We start from the raw sequence: 27,277 nt of genomic DNA, 5'->3' as shown, positions 1-27,277 counted from the left end.
TTTCACTGTCATCTGTTACTTACTGGTGCTTTCACTGTCCTTCATCTGTTACTGGTCCTTTCACTGTCCATCTGTTACTGCTCCTTTCACTGTCCTTCATCTGTTACTGGTCCTTTCACTGTCCTTCATCTGTTACTGGTCCTTTCACTGTTCTTCATCTGTTACTGGTCCTTTCACTGTCCTTCATCTGTTACTGCTCCTTTCACTGTTCTTCATCTGTTACTGCTCCTTTCACTGTCCTTCATCTGTTACCAGTCTGCTGTCCCAACACTACATTTAGATGTCCTGCCTTGGATAAAAACAATCCAATGACATGCCAAAACAGACATGCAGCCTCAGTATTATGTGGTGGACATTTTCCAACATAAAATAGCATTAAGTTCCAAAGAAAACAAAGGAGGAAGATAAGTCGGTAAGTACTGTAAATCATTCATCACCACCATCAACATTTTACAAATCTATTTCATCCCACAGTACATCAGTCACTTCCTTCCAGAGAGTACTTAGAGAGGTTTGGTGAAGAGAGAGATTGGATCAGCATCTTGTACAGCATTATCTATAAGACAATTGATGACTCAATGCCAATAGGGGAAAAAAACGTTAAACCATGATAGAAATAAATAGCATCTTTATTAACAAATTAAGACAAGACAGACTTCTCCTGCCTGTACACTAATATAACGCATTAGTCAAATCATATTAAATAACATTTCATACATCATACTGTACAAGACTTATGAGTAGTGCAGATTGCAATGCGTCTATGCCTACCTCTCTCCACCCACACACACTTTAGTGTGTGAAAACACACACACATTTACTCATATGCACAGTTAATAACTATATACACCACATTTTCTTAGACTACCTCAAGTATAAAACGTTTTCTTATATACATATACAGTATGACTCTCATCCTTTATGTTTCTGTAGTCCAGTAGGCTGTAGGAAATTCTGGCACATGATGGATGTAGATTTTCAGTCACTCGTGCCGTCACCAAAGTGTGCTGGGAGGACTGGGTTCAGGACAGGTCAACATGAGCGCAAGTAGAAGATCCCCCCGATCTTCTACTCGCCAGAGTTGTTGAGTCCCACAAGCTGTGTAATCCTATTGTCTTCCAGTCAGAAACACATCAGTTCCGTTTCGAGAGGTAGGCCGAAAAATAGGGGTGGGAAAAGAGTGGAAATCAAGGGACCCTTATATTACGATGCATGATGCCGGAATGGTCAGTTAGAAAGTGTTTGAATAACCAATAACCAGAAAGGTTCTGTAACAAGACTGATCAAACCCTGGGAAATCAGTGAATCGTGATGCCTCAAAAAAGGCTCTCTGGGCGCATATCGGGAGAGTGGAAGTCCAGGAAGTGTTTGCAGGAGTCTATCCCACGTTGACACCCAGCCCGACCTGCAGCTTGTCACCCCGGTGATTCACAAAGGCGCCCATAATCAGGGTGGCAGGAAGCGGACTCAGACGCTTCTCCAACACTCCTCCAATGATGCACCTGCTGTTCACCATACCTGGATATATAGAAACATACCGTGACACACGTATACACACACAAAAACTCTTTTAATGATGCATATACTGACTACAAAAACGTGAAAGTTACAGACTGAAAATCGCATAAAGAAATCGGTGTTTACCTCGAAACACCATGTTTGCCTCGGGGAGTTCCATTTGGTAGCCAAAGGAGGCTGTGGTCTCCTGCGTCCTGGTGCTGGCTTCAAACTCCACCCCGACTTGGATCTGGTGAAGAACACGCACACACACACACACACACACACACACACACACATTTGCAATATGCACCCAAGGCAAGTAGTGAGTTTAGATGCTTGTGTTTCCTATACCTGTTTGTTGGCTCTGTGATAGTAGCTAGCATGAGCACCCCCTTTCCCGGCGTTCAGCGTCGCCACCCAGTTTGGTCCTGAAGAGAGGTACAGAATAAAAGTGAAAAAGTTACACCAGATCAGGCAAAACTATGCAAGCCCTGAGAGAGGCAAGTGGGAAAAAAATCTGATGATCCATGTTTCTTTTCTTTTTTTATATTTCCCCCCCGATTTTTTATCCCCCATTAGTGCTAATTTTTAATTTATTTATCCCGGTTGCTGCTCCCCCCTCTGCCGATCTGGGGAGAGCCAATACTAGCTCCATGCTTCCTCCGAGACACGGGCAGTAGCCAGCCGCTTCTTTTCACCTGACAGGGGAAGCTTCACTGGTAGGACATAGCACGAGGGAGCATCACGCTATTCCAACGAGTTCCCCTCCCTCCAAACAGGCGCCCCTAACGAGCAGAGGAGGCACCACTTCAGCGACCAGGATATTGCATGTTTTGGTGTGGTGTTCCTATACGAAGGAAATCCCCAGGGAGCACGGGGAGAACATGCAAACTCCACACAGAAAAAAGCCCTTTTTGATGACCACACCCGGGTGGTGGGCACTCGAGGACATGCGGACGGGCACGCACTCCTTCAGCGCTCACAGCGTCCCAGGTGGGAATCGAACCCAGGACCTTCTAGCTGTGAGGCGACAGCGCTTACCACTGCTCCACCGTGCCCCCTGATGATCCATTTTCTAAGTCCGATCTAAATTGTTTTCTCTCCTGTGTTTATGACTTAAGAACAGGTGGGGGAAAAAAGGTTTTGCCAGGATAACCTTTCCAAGCTCCTTATTAGTATTAGTTTTTACTTACTCTTTTCATCTGTGAAACAGGTGGGAAAAAGTTTTGGCAGGTGATCTTTTTTCCCCAGGCTCATTTTCGTTGTTTGTGTAATACTCATTTCGGCCACATGAGTGCACATATTCCCATATTCTAAATAGGATTAAAAGCGTTCATGTTTTCTTCCAGGTGAGTTGAAATGCATTTGAATCAGTCCTAACCTTGTGATAAGAGTGCATGGAGAAAGTCAAACTCAGCTCAAACAATATACCCCGATTCATTCAAATAGATGATGTATATTGCAAGCAGATTAACACAAAACAAAACCCCACTTGAGTACTGTCCAGCCAAAGTAAGAATGCCTCCTTCCTCTGCTCGTCCACGATGGTAGACCAGCTCCCCTCCTAACACCAGTCCAGATGACACACTCTGCAGGAAGTGTGCCACGAGGATCACTGTCCCAGGGAAAAACACAAACACACAGGAGACATAACCCACTGAATCAGTCAGGGAGGAACCACATTGTAGTTCCCTGGCACATACTATATGACTGATGTTCCCAGTGCTTATGCTGTTTCTGCATCGCACCTGTCACTTCTCACCTGACTCTCTCAGGATGTCTGGGTTTGCCACCGTCACAGCAGCTGTGAAGTCGTTTCCTCTGTACTCCGTTTCAAACTGCCACGTGACAAACTGCGATTGCTGAGTCTAAAACAGAATCGGTGATAAGAAGGGAGATGTTGGCAGCAAACTGGAAATGGCATGCAAAACATTTGAAGTCAAAATAACTGACATTGACAAATAACTGACATTGACAGTGAGTCTGGACATGTAGTGGATCACCTTTAAGAATTACAAATTCAAAACCAAACTTCCTTAGCTCTGGATATTGAAAGAGATTTCCTCCTATCTGTGCTCAGGGAAGGCGGGACAATTTCTGCAGGAAATGACACATAAGACCCAGTTTGTCTGTTCTGACCCCTTTAGTTGGTAACCTGTCATGTCCCAAGTTTATTGAATGTGTTTGATGATATAGAAACATCCCTCCACTAATCTGTTCATCTGTTAAATGGTTTAATGGCTCTTGGAGTCTTTGTGTTTATAATGTGCAAGCCAGTCTAAAGGTTCAACGGTCCAGCTTACAATTCAATATACCTGTCTTCTAGGAACTCTAGTATCTAAACCCCCTTGGACTCACCTGGAACACCGCCCGTGCTCTGACACGCTCAGTGAGATGCAGCAGAGAGTGAGCATTCAGGCTACCTGAAGAATCCATCTCACCGATCAATGCTGGGGCATCCTATAACACATTAAAAAAAAATCAGGTCACTGAGGCAGCAGCTCTGTAATGTTGTTGTACATTAATGATGACAGAGCAGAACATCTCCTGTATCGGATGTGTGCTTGACCTTGTCCTTGCTGTAATCGTCTGACTGCAGGTGTTCCACGTGGAAGCGATAGTAAGACGGACTAATAGCGCTGAGGTGGAGGGTGTGACTGGCCTGGAAACAAACACATACAGTAAACCTGTTAGACTTTGAAGAAGGAGCCATACTTGAATTTTTTTTTGATAACATCTGTGCTTTTTCCGAATATATTTCATATGCGTGGGATAGGAGAAAGATGACCTATGATAGATAATTCATATATTTTACTTACTACATATTGTAGTTAAATTTGTGTGTTCTGCTGCCCATTTCCTGAGTGTGCTGTTTCGCTGTCTGATGGAGTATGCACTGGAATCGGTATGTTAATTACTTCATGTTGATGTGTCTGATAATCCCATGTGGGATGGGTCATGCAATTTGTCCTGACACGTAAATAAAACTTTCATTCATTCATTCATTCAGTACACACACACGGTTCCTGGATGTTTACACCCTCATTGTCTCTACAGCTACTAGGGATGCACAGTTTCCATATATGGCAGGTTGATTTTGGTAAAGACAAAGCGAAAAATGAGCTGCTTAGAGTTTAAAGGTAAATAAATTTAATAATAAGTAATTTGTACCTGCGTACTTCACAGTTAACAAACAGTGTACATCTTCATATAGGTGATACGGGCAATTTTGGTGCAATGTTTGGATGGGATGATACGCTTATGTCATAATGCAATGTGATACACGATATGGGGTTCACAATTCATAACCACAATACGATGTAATACATACAATTTCAGTCTGACTGTGTGGAATTATGTTTACTTCCGAGTCGCAAGTCTTTCCAGCAATGGCATTGGCTTGCTAGAACATAAAATGTAACAATTTTGAAATGTCATTACAAAAAGAAAATAATATAATTTGGATGGAGAGCTTGTGAAACTGTGTTGGTCAAGCTGTCTCATTTGTGATTACTACAGAATATTGTATTGTCACATTTTTGTAAGCCGATATATTGAATTTTGATATATTGTCCCATCCCTGGTTCAATGATGATGGTCAAAATAGAGGACAGTTAGGGTGGGTGCTGGATCAAAGGGTTACTTACAAGATAAATAATGGATCCGCACACCACTGGAGCTCCCGTGTAGTTTTTTTTAATTTTATTTTTAAATGTTTGCGTGACGTTTCGAGCTGGTCGGCTCTTCTTCAGACGCTTTCTGACACAGCAGAGATACACCATCTTTAAATACCCATACATTTGCATAATTACATGATGTGATAGTGCACCAGGTGTAGAGCATTCAGAATCATAGATTGTCAATATACAGAAAAATGTCAAATGCTAAATATACATACAGAGACAACCATGCATTAGGAGGAAAAAATATATAATGCATGGTTGTCTCTATATACTGTATGTATATTTAGCATTTGACATTTTTCTGTATATTGACAATCTATGATTCTGAATGCTCTACACCTGGTGCACTATCACATCATGTAATTATGCAAATGTATGGGTATTTAAAGATGGTGTATCTCTGCTGTGTCAGAAAGCGTCTGAAGAAGAGCCGACCAGCTCGAAACGTCACGCAGTATTTAAAAAGAAAATAAAAAAAAATACACAGGAGCTCCAGTGGTGTGCGGAACCGTTATTTCTCAATGATGATGGTCACCTTGAAGAAGCTGCTCAGAGTTTTATTGACAATCATCTTGACTCCCTCTATCTGCTGAGGAAACACATCTGGGGAAGCGGGGAGGAGAAGAGAGAATCAGATCTGACATTCACAACACATTGTTCCACAAGACAAAACGGCAACACAGCTCGATAGTGATATAGTTGAATGTTGTACCCTTGCAGCTCCTGTGCAGCGAGTGGAAGCTGCCTGGGTTGGGCAGGCGGCCATCTCTCCTCTCCCAGCGTGGCGGAGTGTCCCAGTGAGCAGGATGTGTGTCCCAGCGAGAGGGTTGAGGGTCCGTGGAGAAAGGCCAGTTCTGATGGCCTGGACCGGAAGACAAGGCCAGAACGCTGCCCATGTGGGCGCAACGCTTCCTAGGAGGAAATAAGATGGAGGTATGATGATGATGCCATGAACCGATATAGCTCACTCTTTACCCCATCCTGTACTTGCATCTTGCCCAGTTTGTCCTACATCTGCAATAAAGGTTGGTTTTGAAAGTTTGCTTGGATTACACAACTGGTTGAAAAAAGAAATACATATTTCCCCGCTTTATTGCCACTTGTCAAAGGCTTCTACCAGACATCTCTCTTACAAAAAGTGTAGTAAATGTTTGTGACAATGACTGTTTGAGGAAACACAAATGACACTTTTTGACAGACACACACACACACACACACATATGAGGAGATGAGGCACAGTATGGGTGAAGTAACATCAGGAGGCAGACAAGGTTAAGAATTAAAAAAACAAAACTATCCTATTTCGCTAGCTCGATACACTGGTTTCTACTGCAATTTGAACTGGATTACATGTATGCTTACGACTAGCTACATGCATTCTACGAGAATGTCTGATGGTCTGATGTGCAGGTGCGTGCAGCAGCTATTCCGTTAGCGAGCATGACCTTAGCATCGAGGAAAACAGACATTTCTCTACGCTGGTTGTTTCTCTACGTACTTCCAGTGTGGTCAAGACACCTTAAAATCCCAAACGGTACTGAGAGTAGCACATGAAAGAACCCGTCAGGTGGATACTTTAAAATGGTCAGCTAATTATAAGCCTATAAGGCTACTAATGCTCGGCTCAACTGATGCTGCAGAAAGCTGCAGTCGCTCCGCTCCAGATGTGAAGTGCCTGTGCCACGTACAAATATGTATTACTGGAAACATGACGGGATTATTTTTGTTCCAATCTGTTTTATGTGTTTGGTTAAAATGCTCCAAAACAATACATTTACATTTGTATAATGTATAAACTAGGTGACATACAAAAAAAGCGGTGTCTCACCTAAAAATGCTACCGAGGATTTTTGCTGTACCAAAACAGAAGTTGAGCGGTAGATTTGTTTCTCTCCAAAGTGGTATGTAGTCCAGAGCTATTTTGAACAGCATTATTCAGATTCAGTGTTTGTATTTCCAGACGGCTCCAAAGATCCAGAAACCGGGTGTGCAGGGGCAGCAGTATATATTCCAGAGGGTGAGATCTGTATTAAGAAAAGGGTGTCGGACCATCTTTCAGTATGTACGGAGCTATTGGCAATTATATTAGCATTAAGGTGGGTGGAGCAGAGAGAAAGAAACAACACAGTTATTGCATCTGATAGTTTTTCATCACTACAAAGCATACAATCTGGTAGATCAGCATTCAGAACAGATATCATCAATGAAATATTCAATATAATGTACAGGTTGGAGGTGAAGGGCATAGCTACACGCTACCTTTGGGTCCCTGCTCATGTTGGTGTGGAGGGGAATGAGCAGGTGGATATCTTAGCCAAACAAGCACTAAGAATCAAACAGGTAGATATAAACATTCCATTAATCAAGACATTCATTAAATCATACGTGCAGTCAGTATGGCAGGAGTACTGGGATGGTCAAGACACTGGTAGACATCTGTATAACATACAAAGGCAGGTTGGGGCTGGAAGGAGGGTGGGTTGGAAACGAAGGGAAGAAAGCATTATCACCCGTTTAAGAATAGGTCACACAGCTCTCAATCATACATTACATAAAATAGGCAAGCACCCTGATGGGAAATGTATACACTGTAGCGAACCAGAAACTGTTGAACATATCCTTTTACACTAATACGATACAGAAAGGAATACGTTTCAGGCATTGAGAATGGCAAAACAGTAAGCAGTTAACGTTAGTACGATCTTATATCTATGATGTTAGTCTGCCACATTAACATCAAGTGAACAGTATGCTCATGGAATCAAATGGACAGTAGATACTGTCAATTCTAGCTATGGGTTGGAGTTGCCGCACGGACCTGTTAGAGGGACGCACATTCACATGCGCTGGTAACTTCCTGTTCTGAACGTAAACACCATGTAAACACACGTTCTGATAACCTGCTCTCCGTCTCATCATTATATTGTGATCTTCAAGGCATAAAGATTACACAACAGATACATGTCACTCCGAGTCATTAAGGGTGCAGCCAGCGACGAGAGACTCCACTGGACATGTCTACTCCTCGGACCGTACTGTTTGTGGGAGAAGGGAACTTCTCATTTTCTGCGACTCTGAGCCAGAGCCAGTTTTCCTCAGGGTCGGAGAGCAACATCACGGCCACCTGCCTCCAGAGGCAGGAGCAGGTACTGCTGCATGACAGTGCAGCCAGCAACATACAGCTCATCAGGGACTCAGGTGTGTGTGTGTGCGTGCGTGTGTGTGTGTGTGTAGTTGGTTCCACTTTGCGAGATTTACACTTAGGATGTGTCTTGTATGGTCATCAGGTGGAGAGGTGCTCTTCGAGGTGGACTCTACAAAGCTTGGAGAATGCGCCTCTCTGCAGGATCGTCTATTTGACCGTGTGGTCTTTAACTTTCCTCACTGCGGTCTCAAGAGTGGTGTTAAGAAGAACAGAGAACTTCTCAAGAACTTCTTCCTCAGGTAGGTCATCGTATGTATAAAGCAAGCGGAGACTGCGATCACGCAGACAAGCTGTGTTCAGAAGCCAAACAAGCAGAAAATGCTGTCGAAAGATCTAGGAAATAGTGGCATCCTGGTGTTTTCTGTTGGCAAAGTCACACCACATTGTCACCACAGAATGAGTTTCACAGCCTTTGCTGCTGTCAGACCTTCTGTGTCTAGCATCTTTTTTTTCTCTGCATTATGTATTATTCTATTATCCAATAAAGCATCAACATGATAAATCGGTGTGCACATTTTTACATTTCTAACTACCATATATCTATTCATGTCCAAAATTGCTTTTTGAAACTGACGCAAAAAAAACATACAACAAATTACTTTATACTCTGACAACAAAAGACATAGACACAGAAAAATTATACAAATGCCTTAGACCAAAACGATCCTCCAGTACTTCCTATATGTTCAATTGGAGTGTTCTCATAATTATTGCTTTATTGTTTTCCACAAATACACTGAAGACTTGTGGTGGTTTGTGCTGTGTATCCAAGTTGTGTTCAGGTGCTGGCTGAAGACGGGGAGGTCCATGTCGCCCTGTGCAACGGACAGGGTGGGACACCGGCGGACCAACCGAAGAGAGAGTGGCACAACAGCTGGCAGGTTGTTGCGATGGCAGCAGAGGCGCACCTGGTCCTAAGTGAGGTCCACCCTTTTGAGAGTGAGAAATACGAGAGCTACAAGTGTACTGGATACAGGTAAGGCACAAAGGTGAGTGTTAAAGCGCATAGAGAGAGACAGCAAGGATTTGACTGTTTGTGTGTGTTCTTGATATGGATTAGGACAGTGATTCCGAACCAGGTGTACAAGTACCCGTTTTTATATATATATACAGTATACTGTATATCCCAAGTCATTTCATAAGCCCATTGGTAAAAAAATAATGGTATGCACATACCATGCCACAACTAGATCCCTCCCGGCAGGTATCAACTCTTACACTACTTTTGTTGGTGAGGCTATAATAAAGGACTGTATGATGCTATAACTTGCTGGTTCTGATTGGATTTAAACTTCGCTCCAGGTGTGTCTGTTAAAACACGGAAGCAGACAATTTCTCTTCTTTCAAGACTTTTACTTGACTGAGCAATGGTCAGACATGGGCGTGCTTTACATGTGTATGTGGTTCTGCAAAGAAATAAAATATACGTATATAGTATTATAATTACAGTAATAACTAAACCAAACACAATGCCTATAGCATCATTTATACATATACTGTATATATGCATACATACAGTATATACACTATATACTGACATAAACTATTGTATGTACACTACATACATAGCCAGCATATTAGCCTCCATATCAACATACATGTACACATATATTATGGAAAATAACCATCACTAATAATTACAATTATGACTTGCATAAGCTTGATGCAATCTAACTACTTAAATGTGCACCAAACCACAAACCACTATGAATTATACAATACTAATGCAGGGCAAACATCTATTTCTAATATAATCTTAGTCATAGCATAGTCTCCACAATGCACCCGACACAGGCACGGAGTATGGCATTCAATCAATCATTCAATTAACAGCCACGTGTACTAGGAGCGGAATCCATCACGCATCCTTATAAAGTAACTAAATCTCCAACATGAATATAACTTATGCATTACAATAACTGAAATTAACTAACTTAAACAGTGACATGACTTACAGGTCTCAGGGACGCACGCATACAATAATAACTGAGATCACTCTCTGAACCGTGGACATGAACCATGCTCCTCACTCGCTTTCTTCTCTCTGTCCGCTCGCACTTCACCTTTCCAGCACGTGCCCACTACAGCATGAGTCCGTTCCAATCCCCAGCGCGTACCTGTTCTGTGTCCTCAGCAAACGGCGCTGATAGACGGCCTTTTGTACAACTTTGTAACAAGGTCATGTTGACGCATGTGAAAACTGTGCGCAAACCGACGACTGTAGCTTGCAATCATGGATAAATTACTCAAATGTCTAGTTGCTGTCGCCCCAGATTCAGGTTTAGGGGAGCACTGGTGACAAAAGGAAAAAAAGAGGAGGCCAAGCCCAAAACACTGGCAGTTCAGTGACAAATATATGTTGTATGGATTTAGTCTCACGTATGGGTCAGACCCAACCTCTTAACATCAGCAAGCTTCCAGCGCCGGAGGTAGAGAGGCATCTACGGCTGGCTACTGCGAGACTATGACAAAACCAGCTCAAGGGGTACATGAGACAAAAACAGTTGGGAAACACTGGATTAGGAGACTGCCTGACGATGGTTTTGTTGTTCCTCAGGAGCCAGGATAAGGGCTTTCATCTGGAGAAGGCTTTGCTCCATGTGTTTACACGCAGCCTCCCCTACAGCACTGCTCAGAGGCTCAGCGTGGATGAAGCGGTTGAAGGGGAGAGAGTCGAGTATCATGTACCTGCTGAGCTCAGCGATTACATATTCAGGTACACACTAAGAAGCAGAGCCTTTCACCATGTGGGAATACAATACAGCACCGCAGGGATTTGTCTTTTTGTCTCAAAGTCAATGGGATTTTTGGTATGGGGATTTTGGTTAAATGTCTGTAATAACGTGGTTAACAAAAGTTGATCAAAGGGAAAATGTGTCTTCAGCAAGACCATCTTCACAAATGAGGATCATTTTTATATTTGTTGAAGCATTTTGTGAAAATCACGATTTTTAACAATCACATTTCCACTTCAAAAATTGATATAAAGATTGAAATAAAAGTGGTCCTCATTTGTGAAGATTATCTTGCTGTTTCATAAACTTTTGTTAACCACAGACCTTATTCCAGACATTCAGACGTTCGACATTCATTCATGCAAAAATCCCATTGACTTTAAGACGTGGGAACCAGGAAGTGCCAACATCTGGATCTCAGGCAGGTCTTAGGCTGGTTTCACACCGACGACCCAAGCCTTGCCTATGCCTTGCCTTTACCCACGCTTTTAAATAGGCGTCCGTTTTAGTCAACGAGGCTGTGTACACCGTGCGCCTGAGCGTGAACCCTGCGTGTACCCACGCCTTGCCTGTGCCTTGCCGATTTTATCGAATAGGCGAGAGTTCTATTTTCACGCCGACAAGGCGCGTGCAGGCAGGCTTTTCTGTCAAGCCATGAAAGAAAAACGCGACAATATCCGTGGGAACTGGCAAAGTCAACTGAATTTCAAAATAAAATGGAGTTTCTACAACAGTATTGAGCAGAGAGAGAGAGCGAGAGAGAGATTGACGGGTGGCTATCACGTGGGGCTTTCTCCCTGTCGGCAAACAAATCTTCATGAGAGAGAATAGCGACCGAAGAAGCAAGATGGACAATGTTGTTGTGCCAGCACATATTCTTGCAAGATCACCTCTCTAAAATGTCCGACTATAGTCAGACCTGGTTATACATATCCAGCATCAATAGAACATTAAATATATCAGATTTATTTTACCTAGAGGCTACCCATGACAATTCTGGACAACACGTGAAAAAATACAGTCGGGAGAGAGGAGAGGCGCTTGTGACTCGGCTCCAGGTTCGGCGTGCAAAAGGCGTGCGGTGTGATCGCAAAAGCGTGTAACAGGTTCACGCCCAGCTCGGCGTAGGCGTGGGTTGAGGCAAGGCAAGGCGTAGGTTGTCTGTGTGAATGAAAGGACTCATTCCTGTGGTAGCCAGCGTGGCAAACTAGCTCTCATATCACTGTGCTAAACTACGGTAGCTCTCATATCACTGTGCTAAACTAGCTCTCATATCACTGTGCTAAACTAGCTCTTATGAGTCATATCACTGTGCTAAACTAGCTCTCATGAGTCATATCACTGTGCTAAACTAGCTCTCATGAGTCATATCACTGTGCTAAACTAGCTCTCATATCACTGTGCTAAACTAGCTCTCATATCACTGTGCTAAACTAGCTCTCATGAGTCATATCACTGTGCTAAACTAGCTCTCATATCACTGTGCTAAACTAGCTCTTATGAGTCATATCACTGTGCTAAACTAGCTCTTATGAGTCATATCACTGTGCTAAACTAGATCTCATGAGTCATATCACTGTGCTAAACTAGCTCTTATGAGTCATATCACTGTGCTAAACTAGCTCTTATGAGTCATATCACTGTGCTAAACTAGCTCTTATGAGTCATATCACTGTGCTAAACTAGCTCTCATATCACTGTGCTAAACTAGATCTCATATCACTGTGCTAAACTAGCTCTTATGAGTCATATCACTGTGCTAAACTAGCTCTCATATCACTGTGCTAAACTAGCTCTTATGAGTCATATCACTGTGCTAAACTAGCTCTCATGAGTCATATCACTGTGCTAAACTAGCTCTCATGAGTCATATCACTGTGCTAAACTAGATCTCATGAGTCATATCACTGTGCTAAACTAGCTCTCATGAGTCATATCACTGTGCTAAACTAGCTCTCATATCACTGTGCTAAACTAGCTCTCATGAGTCATATCACTGTGCTAAACTAGCTCTCATGAGTCATATCACTGTGCTAAACTAGCTCTCATGAGTCATATCACTGTGCTAAACTAGCTCTCATGAGTCATATCACTGTGCTAAACTAGCTCTCATATCACTGCGCTTGCTGTCTTTTCTCTTCTGTCCTCAGGGAATTTCTCTCTCCGGACTCTGTCCACCCCGTCAGGTTGGTGCAGGACTTCCTACTCAAAGGACTGGCAGAGAAATGGTCCGTCTCCATGACGACGGAGACCCTTCCCCTCCTCCTCACCTTTAAACAACTGCAGAAGAGCCGCCGTGAGAAAGAGAACACACACTGCTACTGGATACACCTGCTTCACAAGAGCCTCCACTCTGATGTTCATACCTTGACAGTTCTACACCCAAATACAGACAAACAAAAAGATCAGTCACCGCCCGTGCACAGTCAGAAACATACAGACACTCTTTCGGGCACATCGTGGGTTACCTCAGAGAAAGTGGATAGGGCCAGGAGCAAAGGAGCAGAAGGCTCGAGCTCCGCATGCTCCGTCGATGTCGACGCAGAGGGGGAAAGCGCTCTTTTTGTGCTGCGTCCATCACTACTTCCTCAGATGGAAGAGCTTCTACCTCATAGACCAGAGAAAGAAGAAGAACGGCGAGAGTTGACGAGCAACGCGGGGAACGATGCGGAGAAAGCGGGGAATGACAAAAGTGCCGAAGTTGAAGGGAATGAGAAAGAGGACCTTAATGGTTTTACCAGGCTGCTATTTGGCATCAGCGGCCTGGTGTTCAGGAACGTGCCCATCAGCCCGTGGGCTCCGCCTGCCTTTCACCAGCTTCTCCTCAGAGGCGCGTGTCCCGCAGTATGTGAGCCAATCAAATCGCTTGGCCAAAGCCTGGAAACCCTGCTTGCTCCACACGGGGTCTCCCTGGTTACAGAACAGGGAAGCCTGTGTCTGATGGCACAGCCAATGGGGTTGGTTGGTGAGGCGTGGGCCAGTGATGATGGCGACGGCGAGGGCATCGGCCAAGTTACCGTCACAGTCTCCCTTCATTTGGACCTCCTCGCCACCCTTCTGTTCTCGCTCCCCGACTGGCGGCTGCTGTGGTCACATGACCCGCGCTTCTCCAAACACTTTGCACTCTGCCCGTCCCCCCCGCCGGGGAAACCTTTCCACCTGTTTTCCCTGTACCCCGAACGCCTCAGCTTCGACATCAGCTTTTGGACCGGGCCGGGCTCCTGGGAGGAGAGGGATTTCAGCGCTGCGGTCAGAGAGGCCAGCCTCGGCACCGTGGAGCAGGTTCAACTCATCGACACGTTCTTCTCACACCCGGACCTGAGTCGGACCAGTTACTGCTACAGACTGATCTACCATTCACACACACACGCACTGTCACACACACTAGCCCTCCGACTGCACAGGCACTTGGAAGCCTTGCTGTCCTCTCGTTTGCAGGTCACCATCAGGTAGCTTTCACTTGCATCTGTGTGAAAGGGTCGGGGAATAAAAGGCATTTCACCTCTCGTTTCCTCGGAAACAGAATCTGAACCAATCTGATTGTAACAGTGAGCTATAATCTGCAAAACTGTAGTTAGACAGCGTTTGATTTGAATGAAAAATCCTACCATAGTTGAGGCATTATTTAGTTGTCTTTTAAAAGTGATTGGAATTCTGTATTTGTGTGTATATTTATTATCATGATATAATCTGTGATTTAACCAAAAAATTTGCATAGAAAAGCACAGGAAATGATGGTAATCTGTAGTACTGTACATATTACTACTAGTACTACCGGAGCACACTGTCACAGTACCATGGTGCCATTGTCCAGGTTTATGTATTATGGCACATTTTGCATAAATGTTGCATTTTACATCACATACACAAAGGTCAGTATGCACTTATTGTACCATATAGTTCTGCTTTCTGCCATTTACAGTAAACCGTGTACTGACAGACCTCAAACCTCGTCATAAATCATTTTATGATTTATTGATGGTACTAACAATTTACATCATGCAAGTTGCCACATCACATGACAGTGGTAGCACACTTAAGATTATGGCTCGAGTCTGAAATAAAGTCTTGATTGATTGCTTGAATCAAACTGAAGACAGACTGCTATTTTGATTAAAGAAGAACCCATCAGGATCAACCTGTCGTCTGGTATTTTGATTTTCAAAATAATTTGATTTAAAACCTCAGCTGAGTTGTAGACTTGTATGTATTCGCTTAGTGTTGTAGTCAAGTCACTGTTTTGTCACGTCTAACCTATTATATATGTAGGTAAATAATATATCATATACAAAAGGGAGTAAGTGGGTTCTGTCTGTTTCTCTGCAATTTTTGCGCGAACTTTTTTTGCCCCACATTGTGAGATTTGTGATGATTTTGATCAGTAATGATGTCACAATGTCTATGACATGCGAAGTTGAGCAATTGTGTTCTGAGTGATGTCACTCGAGCATTCCATGATGTCTCAGTGATGTTCACTCGAGCAATTGTGATGTCATCAGTGATGCGAAAGACAATTGTGCGTTGCGCATGTGAGCTGCAGGGCGGGCGAGTTTAGCAATTGTGTCAATTTGTGAAGCTGGGACCAGCCAGACCAGTTTTTATTCCGGGGTGAGTTTTAGCGCCATGCTGCGGTCGGAGCTTGTCAGCGACACCACGGACAACGGCGGAAAAGAACGAAGTCCGACTCGGAGGGAGTCGGAGCCCCAAATACATCCATGGTTGGTCGGAGCAGCTAATGGTAAACATGGCGGCCAAGGGACTCCGACAGCGGACCAGGCGAGGCAGCAGACAAGATGCAAATAACGTGAACCAAATCCCCGCCGAAGCTCGACCAGCGAAAGAGGACAAAGGCGGCGATGACAGCAAAAGTCCAGAGGCCAGCCGGCAAGAGTGAGTAGCGTTAAAGTCGTTAGCACACTCCCCGGTGCTGCAACCTCCATCCCCCATCTGAACTGACAGCCATACCGGGGAAGCTAGCTATGTTAGTATAGCTACCTCTAACACGCATGTATAGCTAGTGTAGAGCAGGTTACTACGTTCATGGCAGCACCACGACCATACGTTTACGCTAGTTTGAAATGTGCGCCTAGTTGACTTGTTATGGCAGTTCAACTCAACTCGATTCATTCATTCTTCCCTAACGCTTAGCTGTCAACTGCCAGATTAAGATCCACTTCAGTTCACCTGTCATGACCCGAGGAAAGTGGGTCAAAAACTCAGTCAGCATAGCAAAGACGTTTTTATTTTTTATTGGCGTTTTGGTATTCTAGTATTCTAATGATGCTGGTCTTAAAAATACACTATCCATTGTTGCCAGGTTGTTGATGACGTGTCAAAACAAAACGCACAGTAGAAACCTCTACTTAAATCTCGCAGCGTCTGAGTTCACTAATCATGAGTAGGCTACATGAGCAAACATCATGGGGGGTAAAAGCTCCCAGCAGCAGCCAGCAACAAAGTGACAAAAATGTGTGAGTCTTTATAAACACAATTATTATAGAGACAGTCCGCATGTCTGGGAACGCCCACAAAATGTTAAACGGCTGGCGCGCGAGTGGGGTAAAACCGCCCATATATCTCATGGGCTGACTCGTCAAAAGACGGTGCTGCGGCTCTCAACTACAGGTTTGGGGGTTCTAGAGCAGAACACAAGACGTCTGCTCAGATGTGCGTTTACTGCGGTGGTTAAATCCCCGATCGTGTCTGCCTGGGCTGGGCTATCACAGCTAAATTCTAACTGCTGAACGGATAGAACGGGGGTTTTTACCCCACCCTGACCACGCCCCCAGGCTGAGAGCCAGCTTAAAACCGGCGTCTATGACGAGACGTGGCCTCAACCTATGCTACAAAGCTTGCAAAACTGAATTTTTTTGCACAATGTACTTGAGATTTGAAGAATACAGAATACCTGTTTGATACATCAATATAAACGGGTATATCATTGATGGGTCATGCATGCATCATGTTTTTCCAAACTCTCCAATAGTTTTTTTTACCCCTCTCGCTTTCTCTCTCTCTTGGCAAGTGTATATTATTTGTGTGTGTGTTGTTTTATGAATAGGTCAGTAAGTCGAGGAGGGCAGGTATGGGCCCCAGAAGGTTCCACAGCGTTTAAATGCCTCCTGTCCGCACGTTTCTGCGCCGCATTGCTAAGCAACATCTCAGACTGCGATGAGACCTTCAACTACTGGGAGCCTGTAAGTAGTTACTTAGTTCTCTATCGAAAATCCTCACAAGTAGTAGTTAGTATGCCTCCCATTTGTTTGTTTTCCTTATTTCTCTATTCATTATGTCTGATGTCATGTCCTTTTTTGACAGATGCACTACCTCCTGTATGGCACAGGGTTGCAAACGTGGGAATATTCTCCATTATACGCCATCAGATCGTACGCTTACCTATGGTTACATGCTCTGCCCGCTTGCTTGCATGCCCATGTACTACAGACCAACAAGGTAACGGCACTTACACCTGTCACACAGCACTCACACCTGTCACACAGCACTCACACCTGTCACACAGCACTCACACCTGTCACACAGCACTCACACCTGACACACAGCACTCACACCTGACACACAGCACTCACACCTGACACACAGCACTCACACCTGTCACACATGAATACGCACAATCACCTGTGTGCAACATTGACATTGAACTGGCCCGTTAAGGATTCTGTTGTGATTATCAGGGCTTAATGTTCTCAGGCACCGTGCCTGATTTCAGGCATAGAGCAGTTTGAAAGTAATTGTACACATTTCCTCCTGGACAACTTTTCAGGCTCACACATCTTGTGTGGCTTTAACCCCTGGATTGTGTTGCAGGTGTTGGTGTTCTACTTTGTACGATGTGTTCTCGCTTTCTTCTGCTGCATCTGTGAACTCTATTTCTACAAGTGAGTCGGACCGTCCTCTTCAGTGCCAATTCATTCATATCAATGGTGTGGTCAGGTGTATGTATTTGGTCTGATGATTGCTATGTTCTGGGATTTAACTGCCTGGGGTGTTTGTTTTGTGTGACGCAGGGCAGTGTGTAAGAAGTTTGTTTTGTGTGACGCAGGGCAGTGTGTAAGAAGTTTGTTTTGTGTGACGCAGGGCAGTGTGTAAGAAGTTTGGTCTGCATGTGGGCCGGCTGATGTTGGCGTTCATGGTCTTGAGCACTGGAATGTTCTGCTCGTCTGCAGGTTGGTCAGTTTTTATTAAGTTGGTTATCCATTTTGGTCTGTGTGTCATCTCTCTTTTCCATCCTGTCACTCTTTTATTATGTTGAGTTCCTTTTGTTATATGACTTGGATATCATCTACCTGTCACACAGCCTCCCTCTCAGCCCTCTCTGACACCTATAGGCTCTGATCACTTGAGCAATTGCAATACATCAAATAACTGACAATGAGGCCATTTTACACACCTGGCACTAAGAGGCCATTTATCGTGCATTCCTTTATAACTGGGAACTGGTAATCTTACGACTTCAAAGTTCATGAGCTGGGAGGTGACGTCACCAGAACTGGTATTTCCCATTCCAAACTCGTAGGAGCCTCAGCAGCCCCGACCTAAAAAAATCCAAGATGGCTGCGCCGCGCAACAACAGTAGTTATAATCGTAGTAATGTTGTTTAGCACTTCTGTTTTGTTTGTGTTTCATGAAATCAGCTGTACACACAGCACTTCATAACCTCTATCTGTGTGGACATGAGGCTGCAGTGTTTGTATGCGCAAAATGCTGCGAAATGCCATGTTATCAACTGTTATTGCTAACAATGGCTAGCCTGGCTAGCGACTGGATCTGACCAATGAACAGTGAACTTCCCAGCTCAAGTTTTCTGCAAATGGAATGCTAACAAAACGGATGTGATGTCATTTAGCCTCCACATCCCACTTATTTTGTGATAAAGGAATGCGCCATTACACTGGCACTAATGGCCCGTTCCTTTAAAACTGGGAGCAAAGGATTTCACGGTTGAGTGACGTCACAGTTGTCGATGTTCCATTTATACAGTCGGGAAACCAGCCAGGGTTAGCTCTAGCCTAGCTCTAGCCAGGCTAGCCATCGTTAGCAATAACAGTTGATAACAAGGCATTTCACAGTATTTTGCGCATACAAACACTGCAGCAACATGTCCACACAGATAGAAGTTAGGGCTACTGTTGTTGCACGGAGCAGCCATCTTGGATTTTTTTTAGGTCGGGGCTGCTGACGCTCGTACGAGTTTGGGAGAGAAAATACAAGCACTGGTGACGTCACTTTTCGAGCTCATGACCTTTAAACCGTCAGAATCCCATTTCCCAGTTATAAAGGAATGCCCCATGCATTTTCTGTGATCAGATTGCAATCGGATAGTGCTTGACCACTTGAAAGTACATGTGTAAATGCCCCCAAGACACATTTTAAGATGGATTGCAATCTGATCGGCCAAACCACCTCCGGAGGTGGTCAGGGATGCATTGTGACCACATTGAAAACAAGTGTAAATGCAATGTGTCCTCTCAATCCGCATACAACAACTCTATGCCGATTGAGAGGACAGCCATTTTGTGTGATCAGATTGCAATCTGATCACCCAAAATGCATGCTAACACCAGGTGTAAATGAAATCAGGCTAATGTGCTCAAGCACTATCCGATTGCAATCTGATCATAGAAAACGCATGTTAGTGCCAGGTGTAAATGAAATGACCTCATAATCCTCTGTATCTAAATGGGAGCTTTGTGTTGACTGATGGCATGGATTGACAGAGCAAGGTAATGAGGTATGTTAAAATATCACCCAGTCCATCAAAATTGGAAATGTCAACTGCAGTGAACTTCATCAGCCATTAAAATTCGACTGCCTCAAATGATTCCGAGACCCCCCCCCCACAACACTGGAACCTAGGTGGTTTCTACACATATATCCATGAATTTGACCCATACCAAATGCCCCATCAGAATCAGAATCAGAATCACTTTTATTGCCATAGTATGCAAGTTACATACAAGGAATTTGTCTTAGTGTCTGTATGCAGCGTAGCGGTCACATCAATATACAGAGATAAGAAGTAGGAAGATAACTAAAGACAATCGCAAAGTTGCAAGTGCAATCAAATCGAATCAAATCGAGTCAATATATACAATATGTACATGAGTGGTGAAGTGTTCTGTGGATGATAAATATGAATTTACGTTGGAAATGTGAACAGTGCATTACTTCAATTGAGCCTTATTTACCACTGAACTTCTCAGTCTCACCCCGCTGAATCAGCACATTGGTCCGGTTCAGCCTCTCAAGTGGACTCAGTCCAATGACTCAACAATTGTTTGTGTATATGCGAGCACACCAAATGAACACAGACTCTCTAAACGTACCAAACTCAGACCACATAACCGTCCGTTTTGTGGTCCAATTGATTTCCATTGAAAAGAGAGCTGAGTTCTGCCGTAATTCTACTTATATAGAGAGCCGCAGGAACGAGTCCGGAAATCATCGATGCTAACACTCCTGGTTCTTCACTGTTTTCGCCTATGGGATTTTTGAATGGGTTTTTGGCGCGATGCTTCTAATAAGGGAACCAGTGTTTAGTAATATCATCTTCACACACGAGGACCACTTTTATGAGTTTTGAAGCTTTTACGTGCCGTTAAAAGGGCGGCTAGCTAGCAAACGGCTAAATTAGACTACACTGTTGAGTCGACGGGGATATATACGTCAATAACGTCATCACTTCAAAGGACGAACACGGAAATTCTCTTTCCCTCACCTGGTTCAGCCCGGGGTAATCAGTGCACAGCAGCGCACACATCAACAACAGTCCAGGTTGAGTGCTGACGTGACGGGGAAGCCTATGCGACAGTGTGTAGTTCTGGATTAGCTTAGCACGAGCTTCTTACTTCTAGGGCTCGCATTTACGCTTCAAAACTCATGAAAGTGGTCCTCATGTGTGAACATTATCCGACTGAACTCTGGTTCGCGTTTGATTAAGCTTGCGTTGCCCAGAGACCTTATTTGAAGCATCGCGGCAAAAGCCCATTCAGAAATCCCATAGGCAGAAACAGTGAAGAACCAGGAAGTCCGGGACTTCCGCGTTCTGACTACAAAAATACGTCATGCCTGCGGCTCTCTATTGTGAACACAAATACTGTAGGACTGAGTTCATATGCAGCTGAGTTCCATTCCTACGTGAGACAAGGCTCTAGTGTACGACATAAAGACACGACATGTTGAGATCATAGCATGTTTCTGCGAGAGATTCTTATTTATGGTTAATCCATCCTCCTCCTTCCTCTCTCCTCCAGCATTCCTGCCCTCCACGTTCTGTATGTATACCACACTTGTTGCCATGACCGGCTGGTTCCAGGAGTCGCCGCCATTGGCCATTATGGGCGTTGCTGCCGGTGCCATTGTTGGATGGCCGTTCTCTGCTCTGATTGGGTAGGATCTTTAAGATCAAATGTCTTTTTGGTGGCTATAACATAAACATTGCCAAACAACCGAGTCAAAAACGAGTTCAACTTATTACTGCTATTTCCTGTGCCTTGATGTTTATAGGATTCCGATTGCTTTCGACTTGCTGGTGTTAAAGAGACAGTGGAAAAGCTTGATCACCTGGTCAGCTGTTGCTCTGCTGCTGCTACTGGTGAGAATACTCAAATGCATATAAATATTCATTTGTTATTTATTAATTGAAAAATTCAAATGGTTGGGAGCTTCAACTGCCAAAGCAGGAATACAATCAAAATAGTCAAAATAATTTTTTTTTAAATCATATATGCCCTACAAAGAAATTATATTAGTATGTTGATTTATGTTCCTTATGCTCACTGTTTTAGTATCATTTTACGTTTAAGCTTCACCTTGCTTCCCAAAATGACACCTTGCTTAGTTAATATCATTAATTTCTGTATTATACTGCTTCAGTCCCTCATGCACAACAACCTTACAAGTCTTACAAATGCCTAATTTCATTAGTACTAATAGACCAGACTGTAAGTGATCATTGGCAGTTCGCCTGCAGATTCTGTGGGTACGATCTTGAGAGAATAAGCACATAATGTAATGTCCTTCCTAGGGCTGTTCGATTTTGCCTAAAAATAAAATTGACGATTTTGTCTCTCAAAACTCGATTTCGATTTCGATTTTTTTATACTATTGTACTTCTCTAAACATTTGTTGCCTTGCAGAGCTCTTTTTTTCCTCTTTTTTTCATAAGTGACAAATTACGCTTTTACTCTGAAGGCAGAACAACCCAACTTCCTGTTTTAGGCTAACTTGCTATGCCTAACTTCCTGGCTGTTGCTTGCTAACCTGCAGTCACTTGACACTGGTGGATTTGCGCTTTTGGAGGTGAGTCCTAACGTTACTCGTGTTATGTGAACTAAAGGCAACATTTCAGCGTCCAGTGATAACGTCTTTGTTCGTGCGCGCGTGTGTGTGTTGTGGTAATCGTTATCTTGCACAGCCCGCCCATGTACGCGTGCTGTGACAGAGAGCCGCCCCGCCGTAACGTAATTACCCTAGTTAAAAAAATCTATTTTACGATTTTCATTTTTTTAACATCGTCCTAACTACGGTAGTTAATTCGATTACGATTCAAAATCGATTTATCGAGCAGCCCTAGTCCTTCCCTTACTTTCATCTTGCAAAACTATTTTTTTTTACTAACAACAATCAGCCCACTGCTAAAACACAAGGAAGGATGATGCAATATAAATCTTGTGTTTCCAAATGGGGCCATCGTCCATGTAGCAGTTCACTACCGTTACGTTACCATATAATGTGAACTTGCCAGTAGTTTAGCCAAGCTCGACAAGCATGATAACATGACCGTTGTATCTAAGCAAGATGACCGACAAAACAGTGTTAACTAGATACAGTGGCGTTACTAGGGGGTGGCCCCCCCTGAAATCTGATTGGCCACCCCAGGTGTCACCCCCAAATCTTGAGGGCGCTGGCGTCTGCGCGGCCGACATGACTGTCTTTCAGAGGCTGTGGCGGACTCATTTCTAAAGCTACATGTTTTGTTTGTTTGTTTATTTGGACCTCTTTTAGCCCAATTTGACTATTCTTCCAAGAGTCCATAGCATAACATGTAATACAATTAACAGAAAACATAATACAATAATACAATACAAAAATCTGAAGTTTAAAGCTACATAACAGTACACTCAATGCAAATACAAAATATTTCAAAAATTACAACAAAATGTCCTAATCCTAATATACAAAAACAAATACCTAGAACATAGAATTACCTATACCCACATTTAAAAGTTACAGTGTACATCATCAAACTGAGCATATCAGAGATCCAGAGATTTACTTCCAGTGTTCTTTGAAAATGCCTTTTATGTTTTGTTTAAATAATGGTTTTGGTAAGTTCCTAATGGGCTCAGGTAAACCATTCCACAGTTTAACAGCACGATAAGAAAACATTTTCACTCGTGTAGAGTGAAGATACTGGTATCATACGAAACTAGAAGACATGCTGCAAGGACTAGTGAGGACTAGAAAAACTTGACACAGTGCTGAGCTGCATCTCAAATTAATCTTCAGGTTCCCAGCTTTCAGATGATGTGTATCACTAACTAAACTGCTAACAAGAAATGGGGTCTATACCCTATCCATATTATTCTCATGATGTCACATGCATTTCCTACCAATATGACTTGTCATTAGATTGGAATCGCCTGTTAATTTATTATAATCACCTGTTATTTTCATACCAAGATGGCCGTGTGATGATCTAACAGAATACTATCAATATGCCCAACCCTGTGTTTTTCCCGTTTTCCCCAGGTACCCTTGGTGTTGGTGGACTCTTTCTTTTATGGCAAACTGGTCATTGCTCCACTCAATATCCTTCTGTACAATGTCTTCACACCACATGGCCCAGATCTCTATGGTAACCCTTAAAGGGATACGCCACTTTTTTTGAAGTTTAGCTCATTTCCCACATCCCCCCACATCGCCAATAAACCCCCTGCCTTTACCGGCATTGTCCATGCACTATTCAGTGAGCTACATCTCCAAGTTAGTAATTTTCGTCTTAGAATGGAGGCCAATGGTATCGCTGTTAAAAATCCGCTAAAACACACATCTCACGGCGCTAAAATACATGTTGTGCTTCGGGGAGTCACCTCACGATGAAATATATTGTGGGAAATGAGCTAAACTTCAAAAAAAGTGGTGTATCCCTTTAAGAATACACACCATTCATGTTTCACTTTCTTATATGTTGGCATTAAGATAGTCACAATCCCAGAATAACACTGTTCTGGTGGTAGTGTTCATACTATTCTGGTTAGAATAAATCTCAGATGAAGCCTTGGGAGCAGACATAAGACATTGAAAAGTTTACAGTATTTCTATAGGGACAGATACATAAACATAGAGCATTCACAGGAAACATTCTTTGTTATATATCCTGACATTTATAGCCTAAGCTAGTTTGCAATGTTTGTCCCTAAATGTTATAAGGCAAATATAAAAACAGGGTACAGAATACAGACTATAGAATACAGCTGTTAGGTTACACAAAATATAAAACATAAAACAAATATACATCTGTTACACACACACGGCGCGCACACACACACACACATGGCGCACACACACACACACACACACACACACACACACACACACACACACACACACACACACACACACACACACACACACACACACACACCTAAACAAGACACATGCACACACACTCACACACCCACCCCACACATTGTCAGTTCCTCTATTCAGTAGCTGATTAGTCTCTTAAAACAGACTGTCTCATCTACATCCGGTGAATGCAGCTATACACAGTCTGTACGTTACACCCCCAGAACATGCACAAGGAAGTTAGGAAAAAAACCTTCAGACAGGAAAGAAGTTCGACGGAATCCGACCAATCACGACACGTGTCCACGAAAAATGCGGCATTTTGGATTCTGATTGGACTAATGAGCGGAAGACCCGCCTTTCTGCGATTCTGATTGGACTAATGAGCGGAAAACCCGCCTTTCTACTTCCCATTCCGGTTGGTGCATGATTCTCCCCCACGAAGTACAGACGGTATGGCGGAAGCATTTGAAAATTGCGGAAGCCAACTCGTCTGTTCTAAGAGACTAGTAGCTGATGGACAAAAATATATGTCAGCTAAGGCTTTCTAGGATTCTTCTCTTTTTTTCAGATTGTAGTACAGTTTTTGAGCCAACTGTTTAAAAAAAATTAATAAAGTCATTCTGGGAAACATAGTCACTAACTGAAGTAGAAATAGTGGTTACAGCAAAAAGAAAGCTTAAAACACAAAATAACTCCTGGAATGCATTGAACATGACAGATTTATGTTATCTACCAGTACAAGACTATCCTTTTCTGTTTAAGTAATACCTTGTACAGTTATATTACAGCTGTGCTGTTTTGTTGTTTTTCATGTCTCTGTGTTGTTGAATTTGCAGGCACAGAGCCTTGGCATTTCTACTTTTTAAATGGCTTCCTGAACTTCAACTTGGTTTTTGCTCTGGCATTGTTCTCCCTGCCACTCACTGCCCTGATGGAGACATTATTACACAGGTTCAATGGTGAGTGAGGTGTGTGTGTGTGTGTGTGTGTGTGTGTGTGTGTGTGTGTGTGTGTGTGTGTGTGTGTGTGTGTGTGTGTGTGTGTGTGTGTGTGTGTGTGTGTGTGTGTGTGTGTGTGTGTGTGTGTGTGTGTGTGTGTGTGTGTGTGTGTGTGTGTGTGTGTGTGTGTGTGTGTGTGTGTGTGAGAGAGAGAGTGAGTGACATGTCTAAATGTTGCCACTGCCCAAAACTGCAGTCCACTCAGCAATGCAGCTTTATATTCACATGTCAAGATTCAAGATTTTTATTGTCACTCCGTAGTACAAGTATGACGTGGGAAATTCTTGTGCTGTAGACTCCGTTACAACATAGTGCAAAATAACAGGGCATATGGGTGCAGGAAAACAAGAGAAACAACAAGCAATAAGGCAGTAAAGTGATAAGACAAGCCAAAGACAGTGACATATTCACTGCACATAGGTGCAAATGGCATGGACATACTTTAAACATAATTAAACATAATTAACATTCTGTTTGCACAGGTGCAAATAGCATATACCTAATTAAACATACAATTAAACATTAGACATACGTAATGGTAGCATCTACAGTGCGGTACAGTACAGCTACTACACTATTTGTGTATGTTAAGGAGTCTGGTGGCCTGCGGGAAGAAACTGTCCCTCAAGCGATTTGTGCGTGCTTTTGGGACCCTGTATCTCCTCCCTGAGGGTAACAGGGAGAACAGGCTGTTGTGGGGGTGGTTTGTGTCTTTGATGATCTTCAGGGACCTCCTGAGGCACCGCTGGTTGTACAGTTCCTGCAGTTCTGGCAGCTCACATCCTGTTACGTGCTGGGCCGCGCACCCCACTCTTCTTAGCGCCCTGCTGTCCATGGTGGTACAGTTCCCGTACCAGGTGGTGAAGCAGCCAGTCAGCAGGCTTTCAATGGTGCCTCTGTAGAAGTCCCTGAGGATTTTTGGGCTTAGCCCAAATTGCTTCAGGCGCCTGAGTCCGTGTAGTCGCTGTTGGGCCTTTTTGACAACAGTGGCGGTCTGGTTGGCCCATGTCAGGTCCTGGTGGATGTTGACTCCCAGGTACTTGAAGCTGTCCACCCTTTCCATCACTGTGCCATTGATGGTGATTGGGGGGTGTGAATGGCAATAACATAATCAGATACTCACACCCCAGTGTTTTGACACCCTCCTGTATACTTATGTGATCAGCTAAAGCCAGATGCATTCAGGAAGCAGAGTGAATGCTGATATGATGGAATTAATATATATTTTTCATAGCTGATGGTATGGATTCGGACTCGAAATGATCAATTTGTAGTTGGTCCTCCATATACAGTAAGAGCACACATCACTATAAATACTAGCATTATGAAACTATTACAGTAGAACATGTTTTCGATTGGTCCATATAGTGGAGTGAAAAGATGGGTGTATTATTGCATCAGCCATCGTTTTCATAGAATGTCACATTGTCATATTGAGCCCCTCTGGAACTGGTATAAATATGGTATTGCGGCTAATGGTGATCACAAAAAAAGTCATTAAGCCACGGCAGGCTAAGCACAGGAGAAAGTCTGTGACGCGCACAAATGATTCACGTCCACTTC

General features: G+C 43.4%; 3 protein-coding genes across 5 annotated transcripts in view; 2 read left to right on the top strand and 1 right to left on the bottom strand.

Moving 5' to 3' along the window:
* Nucleotides 1-611: 611 nt before the first annotated feature.
* Nucleotides 612-6,831, bottom strand: LOC310786375 (mitochondrial import receptor subunit TOM40B). Of its 3 annotated transcripts, none has more exons than XM_083647584.1 (10): nt 6,682-6,831; nt 5,896-6,095; nt 5,719-5,786; nt 4,070-4,162; nt 3,859-3,960; nt 3,263-3,368; nt 2,993-3,115; nt 1,852-1,928; nt 1,645-1,747; nt 612-1,518 (listed from the first exon to the last, which is right to left on the bottom strand). In XM_083647584.1, exons 2-10 carry the CDS (start codon nt 6,077-6,079, stop codon nt 1,379-1,381), a joined length of 996 nt encoding a protein of 331 aa, XP_083503710.1. In that variant the 5' UTR covers nt 6,080-6,095; nt 6,682-6,831; the 3' UTR covers nt 612-1,378. The 3 variants fall into 3 exon arrangements, with proteins under 3 accessions (XP_083503710.1, XP_083503711.1, XP_083503709.1); XM_083647585.1 differs by lacking the exon at nt 6,682-6,831 and adding an exon at nt 6,546-6,653; XM_083647583.1 differs by lacking the exon at nt 6,682-6,831 and adding an exon at nt 6,556-6,602.
* Nucleotides 6,832-8,180: 1,349 nt separating this feature from the next.
* fdxacb1 (ferredoxin-fold anticodon binding domain containing 1) lies at nt 8,181-15,161 on the top strand. The gene is made up of 5 exons (XM_083639244.1): nt 8,181-8,381; nt 8,471-8,627; nt 9,161-9,364; nt 10,946-11,104; nt 13,274-15,161. Exons 1-5 carry the CDS (start codon nt 8,198-8,200, stop codon nt 14,574-14,576), a joined length of 2,007 nt encoding a protein of 668 aa, XP_083495370.1. The 5' UTR covers nt 8,181-8,197; the 3' UTR covers nt 14,577-15,161.
* Nucleotides 15,162-15,866: 705 nt separating this feature from the next.
* Nucleotides 15,867-27,277, top strand: part of alg9 (ALG9 alpha-1,2-mannosyltransferase) — a 32,861-nt gene continuing 21,450 nt past the window's right edge. Inside the window, exons 1-9 of the mRNA XM_083634638.1 lie at nt 15,867-16,013; nt 17,185-17,320; nt 17,442-17,576; nt 17,949-18,019; nt 18,219-18,307; nt 21,395-21,530; nt 21,648-21,735; nt 23,895-24,000; nt 25,553-25,675. Coding sequence (XP_083490764.1) covers nt 15,868-16,013; nt 17,185-17,320; nt 17,442-17,576; nt 17,949-18,019; nt 18,219-18,307; nt 21,395-21,530; nt 21,648-21,735; nt 23,895-24,000; nt 25,553-25,675 — 1,030 coding nt within the window. The 5' untranslated portion in view covers nt 15,867. The remainder of the gene's footprint in view (nt 16,014-17,184; nt 17,321-17,441; nt 17,577-17,948; nt 18,020-18,218; nt 18,308-21,394; nt 21,531-21,647; nt 21,736-23,894; nt 24,001-25,552; nt 25,676-27,277) is intronic.

Source organism: Poromitra crassiceps, assembly GCF_964638095.1.
Source record: "Poromitra crassiceps genome assembly, chromosome: 1".
In the NCBI taxonomy this organism is placed as follows: domain Eukaryota; kingdom Metazoa; phylum Chordata; class Actinopteri; order Beryciformes; family Melamphaidae; genus Poromitra; species Poromitra crassiceps.
The sequence above is the reverse complement of the archived record's forward strand: the minus strand, read 5'-3'. Positions and strand labels throughout refer to the sequence as shown.

Coding starts and splice junctions, on each gene's coding strand:
- LOC310786375 (XM_083647583.1), bottom strand. Junction 1,748..1,851: donor ATCACAGAGCCAACAAACAG/GTATAGGAAACA, acceptor GTTCTTCACCAG/ATCCAAGTCGGGGTGGAGTT. Junction 1,519..1,644: donor GGCAAACATGGTGTTTCGAG/GTAAACACCGAT, acceptor CTATATATCCAG/GTATGGTGAACAGCAGGTGC.
- fdxacb1 (XM_083639244.1), top strand. CDS start 8,198: ATGTCTACTCCTCGGACCGTACTGTTTGTGGGAGAAGGGAACTTCTCA. Junction 8,382..8,470: donor ACAGCTCATCAGGGACTCAG/GTGTGTGTGTGT, acceptor TATGGTCATCAG/GTGGAGAGGTGCTCTTCGAG. Junction 8,628..9,160: donor CTCAAGAACTTCTTCCTCAG/GTAGGTCATCGT, acceptor TGTGTATCCAAG/TTGTGTTCAGGTGCTGGCTG.